Source organism: Porites lutea, chromosome 6 (genome assembly GCF_958299795.1).
Source record: "Porites lutea chromosome 6, jaPorLute2.1, whole genome shotgun sequence".
Taxonomy (NCBI): Eukaryota; Metazoa; Cnidaria; class Anthozoa; order Scleractinia; family Poritidae; genus Porites; species Porites lutea.
In genome coordinates, this window is record NC_133206.1 from 34,651,861 (window position 1) to 34,663,703 (window position 11,843).

General features: G+C 39.2%; 1 protein-coding gene across 1 annotated transcript; it reads left to right on the forward strand.

Moving 5' to 3' along the window:
- Nucleotides 1–5,858: 5,858 nt before the first annotated feature.
- Nucleotides 5,859–11,267, forward strand: LOC140942215 (uncharacterized). The gene is made up of 2 exons (XM_073391180.1): nucleotides 5,859–6,014; nucleotides 6,388–11,267. The coding sequence occupies exons 1-2, from the start codon at nucleotides 5,924–5,926 to the stop codon at nucleotides 10,023–10,025; spliced, it is 3,729 nt and encodes a 1,242-aa protein (XP_073247281.1). The 5' UTR covers nucleotides 5,859–5,923; the 3' UTR covers nucleotides 10,026–11,267.
- The last annotated feature ends 576 nt before the right edge of the window (nucleotides 11,268–11,843 follow it).

Sequence of the window (11,843 nt, forward strand, 5' to 3'; positions counted from 1 at the left end):
GTACACCAACATGGCCGCCGTTTCATTGTTTTGGAACACTAATATGGCCGCCGTGACGTCATGTGAAAAGGCTCCATAGTTACAATCTTTTAGCACTTGATCTTATGGTAACAGCATTCTATCGTATCCTATTTTTATCTTTTTTTTAATTTTTATTTGTTTATTTATTTATTTGTCTGTTCATTACAGGACCCCATTGACAACAGTGTTTTTATACACTGATGGCATTTTATCCTGTTAAAATATTCGCTATTATTATTATTATTATTATTATTATTATTATTAAAGAATTAGGAATTTGGGAATACGGAATTTTATTATTTTTAACTTGTTTTCTTTTTAATATCAGAGACGGATAGTTCTCTTTTATAATTACTTAATTTAAAACTCTGGACTGCCTGCAAGAGTCATTGACCGCATCTGAGCCGCAAGGAATGTATTTGCGAAATCGTTATTGACACAGTGACTGCTATTTTTATGATTTATATAATTCTCAATGTTATATAGTGCTTAATTCTAACTTCAGATATTTCTGTAAATTATGTACATATCTTTTTAAAGATCATCATTATTATCATTATTATTATTATTATTACTATTATTATTTCAAAAGTAGGATGGGTTTGATCGTCCGGGTGAACGTAGTCCTGAATAGGACCGTTGTTGATGACAGTAACTGACGTTTCGACAACCTGTGCGGTAGTCAAGTGAGTTGTATCACGTCAGTTGATGGTACTATACTCTGGTTATTGATCTGATTGGTCAATTACGTCGCGATGTTACTGGTCGTTTGTCAGTTAAGCCGTGATGTTATTGGCTATGAAGACTCGTAATCAGTAATTGGTGCGTTTCGATCCGTCTATTGTCACAGTTAAACAGTCGTCTATTGTTGGTCAAATTGTCAGTTCTCCAGTCGTTCTCTCGTAGTTAGTTTTGCTTGATCTCGTCAATAAGTCGTTTGTACGGCGCTGGTAACTGTTGGCTACGATTCAGTGGCGTTTGTTCTAAGTTAGTAAACCAGCTTTCTAAAGTAAGACGTTGATAGTAGTCTGTAGAATACGTTATACATGTCGCAGAGTCCCAGTCAATTTGATGTTTCGTCTTTAAATGGTGCTCAGCAATGTGATTGTTGACGTCACCATTCCTCGTCGCTCGTTTCCTGACTCGTTTGTGTTCGGTCAGTCGCGTGCTTAGGTTTCTGACGGTTTCACCAATGTAAGAAGCCTGGCAGTCGCAGCATTCGATCTTGTACACTGCTCCCTATCTGTCCTCTGGTTTGTCTTAACATTAGTAAGCAGTCGCTGTAAAGTGGTTATCGGTTTGTGTGCAACACGTATATTGTAAGGTTGTAATATACGTGCAGTAGTTTCAGAGGTGCCTCTGATGTACGGTATAGTCGCTGTCGTAACAGGGCCAGAGTTGGTCTGAGTGTTGGAATCAGTGTTACTGTGAGCGTTCCGTCTAAAAAAGTCCGTGTTGTAATTGTTGTTACTAAAAACATTGTTAAGATAATCAGCCGTATGTAAAGGAATGCGGATTCCGGAGCCCGGAAAAATATGAATCGTGAGCATTGGAATCCGGAATACAGCTCAAGGAATACGGAATCCCACTAACGATTGAAATCCAATGAAAAAGACTGGAATCAAGTACCTGGAATCCGGAATCCACGGAGTGGAATCTGGAATCCAAAGACTATCTTTTCTATCTCGGATTCCTTTCCATGGGGCGACATGACTGGATGAGAGCGAGGGACAATGAAAAAGCGATTGGCTCTGACGAAGCGCTCCAAAAGTCAGCTTTTCAATCCTCCATTAACAGGCAATGTACTTTATCAACTAAGTTGCCAAATCCAATATTTTATTTATCCAGCAGCCGGTTTGCTAAACAAGCGGAAATGGAAACATCCGTATATATATATCTTATTTTCTAGGCAAAACAAAAATAATGCGATATAAGAGCAACATGATGCGAATTCGAACAGAAATGTTGCGATTTAGAACCAAAAAAACTAAAATTCGTAAACAGTGTAAGTCATACTACTAAGAGCCAGTCAGTTTGCTAAGATATAAAGTAATTTCAAAATAGGTGTAATAAAATATTAAATTTTGCGATAAAATTCTGTCGCATTTCATTTCCGAAAGCTTTAAATTTCACGATTTTTTTATATCGTCAAAAAATGCCAAAATGTAAGATTTATGTAGTCCATTTCTGTATTGTAAACGGTAGATTGGTTTTATCGACTAGATTAGGGATATTCAACTTGGTTAGTTACGTAATCTAACTACTATTACCGTAGTGAGCTGCAAAGCACTTAAGAGAAAGGAACTATACAGCCATGTTGTGCTTTAAAATGTAATCGGCGAGGAATATCATTTGTCAGCTACACCCTCTAAAGAAATGTTTTTGGTTTTAACTCAACTGTTCCGTTGCGTTCGCGCGTTAATCTCGGCCCTTGTTGTAATGAAAACAACTGTTACAAGAGCAATAAACTATTTGTAATTCCAAGACCTATAGGGAACCGGTTTGCCCTCAATCAGCTAACGAAATGATCTTTCACTTATTAGAACTTCATAATTAATTTGACGTGGTTGTTTGTTAGTTTCACGTCACTTCTACTACTAGGTATTATCAAGACAAAATCATACGTGTTTTTCAAGATGAGGGCACATTGGAATGGCTATAATAACAAAGGTGGTACGTTTCATGTCTACCTGAACCGGACTGCAAACAGCTTTGACAACCGTTCCTGCTATGCTCTAAACGTAATAGCTAATCGCATTTTCCCTTCTAAAAATTAAATTATTAACCGTTTAGAGTTGGACATGTAAACATTAGGAAGAACATGATATAAAAGCCAATACAATTCTGGAACTCACTCAAAAGACTGTTTAGCAATGTTTGACTTGCAGCTAATTGTTGCCATGGTAAACCCGACATCAAATTTTGCACAATGTCCTTGTTCAATACAGACGCTATTTAGTTATAACAGGTCACCCAGTCATCATATAATACGATTCTTTCATTATGTAACACGATCAGTCTTACTTTTAAACGGCAAGACTAGGGTTGAAAGTCAAGATTATTGATTTATGCGAGCTTGTTATTGACCACAAATATATCATGTACTTTTAGTAATGAGTTTTCAAGCCGAGTTCGCACAAAACAAAAACAACATGGACCTTACTTCGTACGAGTTTATGACCAAGACAAGACCTTGGAAGTTGGGGTGGAAGGATGGGATGAGAAGAATGCCCCCTGCTTGTACCCATGTCACGTGTTCTTGGAATGTGGACGAGTGAATTAAAAAACGTTACAGAGACTGTTAAGTACTAAGAACACTTGATAAGGGTTAACTTAAACCGCCCTTTTAAATTCTTCAAATTGTGAAACCTATGGGAGAGGGACCAGCTCATCTTCCGCATCAACCAACCGCTTTATTGAGGACAATACCGCGCCATCAAAGACAATCTGGTCTGGCTATCATGTGTAGATATTGTATCTATGGGTACTAAATAAGCAACGCGTGCGCGGAAAAAAATAGGGTATGGAACCAATATTCAAATTATTTCACCCGTTGAAAATGAGCTAATATTTAACCATGCAAACAGCGTGTTTATTAATGAATGATCTCTGGACACACCACTCCTGCAAAATTACATTTTTATTTCATAAGTCTGCACTCCATTTAGTTCGTTATGAAGTTGGAAAACTAGGGACAGAACTGTTTTCATTTGAAGAATGTTTTGCTCTGTAAAATATGTTTACGTTTCAAAATCTCGGTCAAAGAACTTTTAACACTAGAAGCAATATACAGTGGTTCCAGAAATAACAGCAATGACGCGATGCTTAGTGCTGTGGCCAAATGTTAGTTTTAAACGGCAAGACTACGGTTGAAAGTCAAGATTATTGATGCGAGCTTGTTATTGACAACAAACATATTGATGAAATGACCATGCTCTTTATTCAGATAACAGATAATTTTCCATACAAGACTGATTCCGCCTAAAAGTTGAGATCCATTCCGAGATACTGAAATCCGTTCCGAACTAGATAAAGGAAAACACTGAATGAATGAATGATCCGATTACACATCTTCTCACGCCTATTTGTCACGTGTTCTCGAGCTATCTCGGCCCAGTCCTATCTTGTTTACAACACATATCATGTATTTTTAGTATTCAGTTTTCAAGCTGAGTTCACACAAAACAAAAATAACATAGACCTTCCTTCGTACGAGTTTATGACCGAGACAACACCTTTTTTAGGGGGCAGGGGGGTTAGGGTGAGAAGAATGTCCCCTGTTTGTACCCAGCCTGGTATCAGACGTCACGTGTTCTTGGAATGTTGACGAGTGAATAAAAAAACCTTACAGAGACTATTATGTAATAAGAACATTTAATAAGGGTTACCTTCAGCCACCCTTTCAAATTCTTCAAATTGTGAAACCGCTACCATTTCATTTACCTGGTGTCTGAAAAAGGTACCCCTTTCGGGCGGAACGTCCGCGTACATGTCATTATAGGTAGTCAACCCTATGGGAGAGAGCCCAACTCATCTTCCGCATCAACCAACCGCTTTATTGAGGACAATATCGTGCCATCCAAAACAATCTACGTTTGGCTATGATTTCTAGATATTGCATCTGCGGGTACTAAATAAGCAACGCGTGCACTGAAAAATATAGGGTATGCAGCTAATATAGAAATTATTTTACTCATTCTGTGTGAATGATTAATGAATGCTCTCTGGACACGTCACTCCTACAAAATCACATTTTTATTTCATAAGTCTGCACTCCATTTAGTTCGTTATGAAGTTGGAAAACTAGTGACAGTACAGTTTTCATATCAAGAATGTTTTGCTCTCTAAAACTTGTTTACGTTTCAAAATCTCGGTCAAAGTACTTTTAACACTAGAAGCGATATACAGTGGTTCCAGAAATAACAGCAATGACGTGATGCTTAGCGCTGTGGCCAAATATTAGTTTTAAACTGCAAGACTACGGTTGAAAGTCGACATTATCGATTTACGCGAGCTTGTTATTGACCACAAATATATCATGTATTTTTAGTATTCAGTTTTCAAGCCGAGTCCGCACAAAAGAAAAACAACATAGACCTTCCCTCGTACGAGTTTATGACCAAGACAAGACCTCTTTTTGACGAAGGAGGGAGGGGGGGGGGGGTGGAGGTTAGAAGAATGCCCCCTGTTTGTACCCAGCCTTGTATCAGACGTCACGTGTTCTTGGAATGTTGACGAGTGAATTAAAAAACGTTACAGAGACTGTTATATAATAAGAACATTTAATAAGGGTTAACTTAAACCACCCTTTCAAATTAAGGTACCGCTTTCGTGCAGAACTTCCGCGTACATGTCATTGTAGGTAGTTAGCCCTATGGGAGAGAGCCCAGCTCATATTCCGCATTAACCAACCGCTTTATTGAGGACAATATCGTGCCATCAAAACAATCTACGTTTGGCTATGATTTCTAGATATTGTATCTGCGGGTACTAAATAAGCAACGCGTGCACTGAAAAATATAGGGTATGGAGCTAATATAGAAATTATTTTACTCATTCTGTGTGAATGATTAATGAATGATCTCTGGACACGTCACTCCTACAAATCACATTTGTTTTTCATAAGTCTGCACTCCTTTTAGTTCGTTATGAAGTTGGAAAACTAGTGACAGAACTGTTTTCATAGGAAGAATGTTTTGTTCTCTAAAATATGTTATAATGTTTCAAAACCTCGGTCAAAGTACTTTTAACACTAGAAACGATATACAGTGGTCCCAGAAATAACAGCAATGACGTAATGCTTAGTGCTGTGGTCAAATATTAAATACTTTAAGCGTCCCTTGCTCTGAAATAAGGGTTACCACAAATTATCCAGCGCAGCATTGCGCATCGTAGTAATCTTATGTTCGTCGACATGAATTCTCGCCTGCGCTACTACTGGTTGTTCCTTCAACTACTCTCTTTACTGTTGGTACTCGCTATAAACAAAATCAGTAAGTTAGAGGTTTCATTTCCATCCTCTCTTAAGTGGATTGTTGATCTATTTCATCTATTGTTTTGGAATATCATAGAACCTAAATTTTAACGACTTGGTGAATCACTTGAAAAGTTAGTCGTAAATTAATGAAAATACTTACCGTACCTAAGTTACAGTTTTAGTTAAATTAGTCCACTACAACGCGTCGCGTTACCAATTAGTAACTGATAAGCAAGGATAATTGCTGAGTCCCAAATGGAAGCTTATTTTCATCCGGCAGCCGATCTTTCACAGTGTAGTAAGCCTTTGACAACTGTTTTTATTTCTGATCCGTACAGCTTATAGGCAGGCACAACTTGTTCACGAATATCTTCACTTGCATTCCATAGGCGGTGATGCAACGCCAACTGATTGTCTTTATGTTTCGCACCAAAGTGGCCAAGACACACCTCAATGCGGTTCTCAGACCGAGCCGTGCCAAACTTTGCCACAAGCACTGCTGTTGGTGAGGGATGGAGGAAAGATCTGTCTGGACGGAAGGAACAGTGAGATACATCCTTACAGCTGTTTTTTCAGAGGGAGTGTTTGGAAAAACCTTGGCAAAAGTGTGGCAATATTCGGTTTGATCACAAGGGCGCACATTACATGTGATCCACGCTATGGCAATCTTATTTTTAGATATCCTGAGAATCGCCTCTTTGAATTAACTCTCTCCAACCTTGTATTCCACAGCTATGGAGTCGAGCTACTCAATGTGGCCCGTTTCAATGTATCGATATCAAGCTGCAGGTTTATAAACAGCTCCACTGTCGCAGTTGGTATAGTACAGAAAGAGTCGAGAATCTTTATAAAATCTTCCATCGTCGTTACTGACAGCGAGTTCTTGCACAATGAAGTGTCCGTCTACGCCAGGTTGTATCAAGGGTTGTTCACCTTAAGAATCTCGAGGTGTGTCTTTCAAGGCAGGAAAGGGCGTTTTAATGGAGCTTCTGGTGAAAAACACACAGAAGCAGCGGTATACATTCAGTACCAAGGATACCGGACGAACACCGCGGTATTCACAGACGGCTTAGTTACTGACTGTCTTTTTCGAGACCTTGGTCACGAAGACAATAGCTTTGCATTATCATTTCGGTCTTATGGCATCTATGACACTGGACGTTTATTAGTATCTAACAGTACCTTCCTACGCAATGAGAATGCCATGTTGGTGGTAGGCGGATTTCACGTACAGCTACGCCATGTGACAATTAATTCTACGTATGGTTATGCTTTAATGGGCGGTGGTCCTCCAAAAATAAATGCCAGGGCTCCTGATGTATCGTTATCCTTGGACCATTGCCTTCTATTAAACAATAGAATTGGAATAAGAATGGCAGCTATTAATTGCCTGAACTTCAGCACCACCTGCCCACCAGATAGCAAAATATTAGTGGTGAATAACAGTCATTTCGTCGGAGGAAACGATGCTCAAGCGTTCGGTGACGCGATCAGAGTAAAAGTGGTAACACACTTACCCTCTTTACAAAGACCTAATTTTATTAAAGGCATAGTAAAACTCGAAAACGTTACTTTTCGGGAATTTCATAACAGCGTACTCTATATACAAATGCGAAAGAATCTAACGGGCCTGATATACGTCAAGAACTGCAAGTTTCTGAATAATTCTAATTTTGTTTATCGCTTGGTAGAACAACACACTGTTGAGATGGTCTTTGATGAGGAGGACCCTCCGAAATGCCTCAAAACGAACCACAACGCGAAAAATTTGTGGAATAACAAACCTCAGTTTCCGGTGGTGTTTGAAAACAGCATATTCGAGAACAACGTTGCCATCTCGGGAGCACTGAGTTTCTTCAATGGAAATATCACTTTCAAAAATTGCACTTTCAAGGACAACGAAGGTTTAACTCTGGGTGGGCATATTAAAATGAAGATCGGTTACGGTAGACTTAACATCATTAACAGCAACTTCCTACAGTCACGTTTGAATCAACATTTCAATGCAGAGCGGAAATTTTCTTATGATGGATGCTTTTTGTATTCTGATAGTGTTGGACCGCTCATCATTAGAAACTCGTTATTTACAGCAAATATGAATAAGAAGTTCTCCCCGATCTTAGCTGTCACTAAGAGCAGTTTGATACAAGTAGATGCTACCTCTATGATTAAGTGTCCGTCTGGCAAGTGGCTCAAAATGGATATCAACAAAAATACCGAGGTTTTCAAGTTTACGAAAGTAAGCGAAAAGTGTTTGATGAAAGTCAATTATGTCAAACTCTTCTGCGAAGAGTGTTCTTCTGGATCTTATAGTCTACAGAGAGGATTTATATCTGGTTTAAATAACACTAAAGAAAATAAATGTCTCAAATGTCCATATGGAGCGTCGTGTAAAAACGGAATCATAAAAGCCGAAGAGAACTTCTGGGGCTTGGAAAACAAGTCTTCGAGTCCACCAAATCTGAAATTTTTTCACTGTCCTTCTGAATACTGCGGCAGATCAAGCCATTCCACCCACTCTTATAATCACAGTTACAACAGCTGTCATGGAAGAAGGGAAGGTGTTCTTTGTGGCAAGTGTTCTGATGGGTACAGTGAGGCACTCTATTCAACGTCGTGTAGAAATAACGATAAATGTAATAATAACTGGTTTTGGTTGGCCACTGGGATTTACGTGGTTGTCTTTGCAGTTTACATTGTCTTCAAGCCTCCCATTTTCTCGAAGCTGCTCAAGCATAGTCTCTGGTTTATGAATAAACCTGTCCGGAGTGATCAGCAGAGAACCTGCGAAGAAGATAAAGAACACGATTCTGGGTATCTAAAAATCATCTTTTATTTTCATCAAGTAGTAGAACTGGTAATGATTAAGTCTCCGGAGAAAACGTTTCATTTGGTGCCAATTATCCCTCCCATCATTGCAATTTTTAACTTCCAGGTCAAATCATTGGACGGTAGCATTGGCTGTCCATTCCCTGGTCTCACTGCCGTAACCAAGGAACTGTTCAAGTGTATGAAGTTCCTAGGAACGTTGCTTTCCATCGGTCTTATCTATGCGATTCATCGAGCCACCAGTAGGTCCCTGCACACAGCTCCACCATCAATGAAACTATACCTGGCTGTTGCTTTAGAAACACTGTTGCTTGGTTATGAAAGACTTGCTGATACATCCCTTAACCTTATGCACTGTGTTCCTGTTGAAAAAGATTGGCGTCTTTTCGTTGATGCTCATATTGCGTGTTGGCAGTGGTGGCAGTTCCTGCTGATCTCGTTCATATTGTCTTTCATCATCCCTCTCGTCCTGGTTCTCTTCTGGGGATCACTGAAACTAAGTAAAGACAAAGTAACAGCCAAGGAATTTTTAATAGCTTGCGCATTCCCTTTGCCTTGTCTTCTCATTTGGTTTTTTCGTAAATATAGAAAAAAAGATGATCAACAAATGCTTGACGCTGAAAAAGTGCACAATGCGGAAGAAATAAAGCAGGTTCTCCACGGTCCATTTCGCGGAGGCTCCAGCGAAGATCATGGCACCCTATACTGGGAAAGTGTACTGACTGGACGAAGATTGATCTTGTTGGTGATCCATACATTCGCTACTGACCCCACTATACGCTTTGTCTGCCTTAGCTGCGCAAGTGTTATTATTCTGGTCCATCACCTTACAATGAGGCCTTTTCGTGAACGCAAAGCTAACATCTGTGAAGGCTTTTCTCTGTTGAGCCTTGTTGTTATTTGCATGTTCAGTTTGACCGAAGCTACTTTTATTTCCCAGGGAATAGATCCCTCCGGCCCAAGCAAAGACCTCTTCTATGCTTTACAGTGGATTGAGATTGGCCTCCTCAGCTTGGCACCATTGGCGCTGTGCCTCCTTGTAGTTTTTTGTGCATTTTCACAAGTCGCTCGCCTGTTGTACCATTGCATCACGTACCTTTCACGTGTCATTACCCGGAAATGTTGTATTCAAGAATCGTTGATACCTCGGCCACTTTCGGTGGATTGGGACTCGGAAGACTTTCTAGTCATTGCCTAGACTCATATGCTACAGTTTTACAGTATATGCTACATTTGCGCGCGCATGCTAAGTAACTAACTGATAGGAGAGATGGAGTCCATTTTGATGGCAGCGTCCAGCTATGTGCACTAAGCTACTATTTAACTTTATGTTGATTAGATCTTTACTTTAGAAAAACGAAACTCGGCACAAAAAAGGGACAATCAGTTAAATTCCATTCACGGAGTTCTTCGCCAACCTATTTTTTTTCAAGAACTTATCACATCACACTCAAAAGGAGAAAAAAATTGTACAAAATGCAAAAAGTGATACACATAATATCAGTCTAAGTAAATAAGCTGAGTGACATGATTTAAGTAGTACGTATCGGTTGACTAACTAATTATGTTCTACAGAGACTGGGAAAAAATAGCAATTCTGAAGGAATTATCTGCAGGTGTCGGGAGTAAGAAAGCTTTTTGCTTAAGGTAATTTTTAAGGTAACCTTCGCCAACCTATTTACAAATTATCAGGCTAGTCATTTTTCCCTGTATATTAAATGAAGGGGGATTTTTCAAATAGTTCAGTTACATTTTTTTTAAGTCTTAGTCGTGAGAGTTCAAGGCGTGTGTCCTAAATTCAGAAGAAAGACTGAAGGTGGAAGAATCTTTGAGGTGACAAGTGCCTTTGAACATTGTGGAACAGTGTTCCTGTAGAATGGGTAAAAAGAACTCATTCAATATATTTTAAGACTCTCTTCTACAAACGTATTTTTGCACAAATATAAATATTAATTAATACTTGATTTCAGCTGATGCAGAACTGCTGTCAGAGTGTTCAATAGAGGGACTAGAGCGAGAATACCAGAAGTACAATGTTTTATCAACTGAACTTGGTTTGACTAGGCATTAAATTACTATATAGTTTTGCCCGGACTACACGGTGGTGTAGCACTCTTCAGATGACAGGCCATTTTATCTGAAGAGTGCTACACCATCGTGTAGTCAGGCAAAACTATATAGTAATAAAATGCCTAGTCAACCCTTCAGTTGATAAAACACTGTATTTCTGATAAACATTAATTAGTTTAGTTTTTCACGCAGTGTAATTTTAATTCCTATTGCACGAAGTCAACTTTATTTTAATTCTATAGTAGTACTTTGTCTGTGGTTTTTGTGATTTTTTAAATTTTTTAGTTGTAGTTTAATGTCGAGGGCCATGAGAATTGACCAAATGTAACCCTCGTTGAATAATGAAGAAAGCCACAGCGTTTTATTATCATTTTTGTAAAAAGTTCATCTGGGCTGCTTCATACTTGCAAATAAACCTTATATGGGTCGTGCTTATAAACATTCTGCAGCTGTTCCTATGAATCAGTACTTTAACCTTTAGCTAAGTCCTAAGCTTTCCGGGCCTTGCTGGTGCTGCGTATTTGCATGCTGACTTGGCCTACCCCATGCACCACCAAACCGGGATCAATACCAACAACAGTGAACCGAATATCATGATATAGTGGCGGATCCATGGGAGGAACCCGGGGGGCGCCCCCCCCCCTTTATTCTTAGACCAAAATGAGGCCCGAAGGAGGACCAAAAAAGTTTTTTTTGGGAGACCGCTCCCCCCCTGTCTAAGAGTGTGGATGACCCCCCCTTATCTCAAGGTCTGGATCGGGCATTGTGATATAAGCTATTATGTGAAAATAAGGCTAGCTAAATTAACGCTGCTTGTGCGCCACCATTGCTAATTGGTTTTACCGAGAATCATTCTTCAATTTCCAGTGTACTCTTAATGCATTTTTTACTTAATTGATTAAACATTTGGGAAATTATTCTGTGTAACATTCCTAAACATCTTCAA

What these genes read in the sequence shown, in the direction of transcription:
- LOC140942215 (XM_073391180.1), top strand. Translation starts at nt 5,924, where the DNA reads ATGTTCGTCGACATGAATTCTCGCCTGCGCTACTACTGGTTGTTCCTT. An exon ending in ACTCGCTATAAACAAAATCA is followed by an intron (nt 6,015 to 6,387) that starts GTAAGTTAGAGG and finishes TGCATTCCATAG; the next exon opens with GCGGTGATGCAACGCCAACT.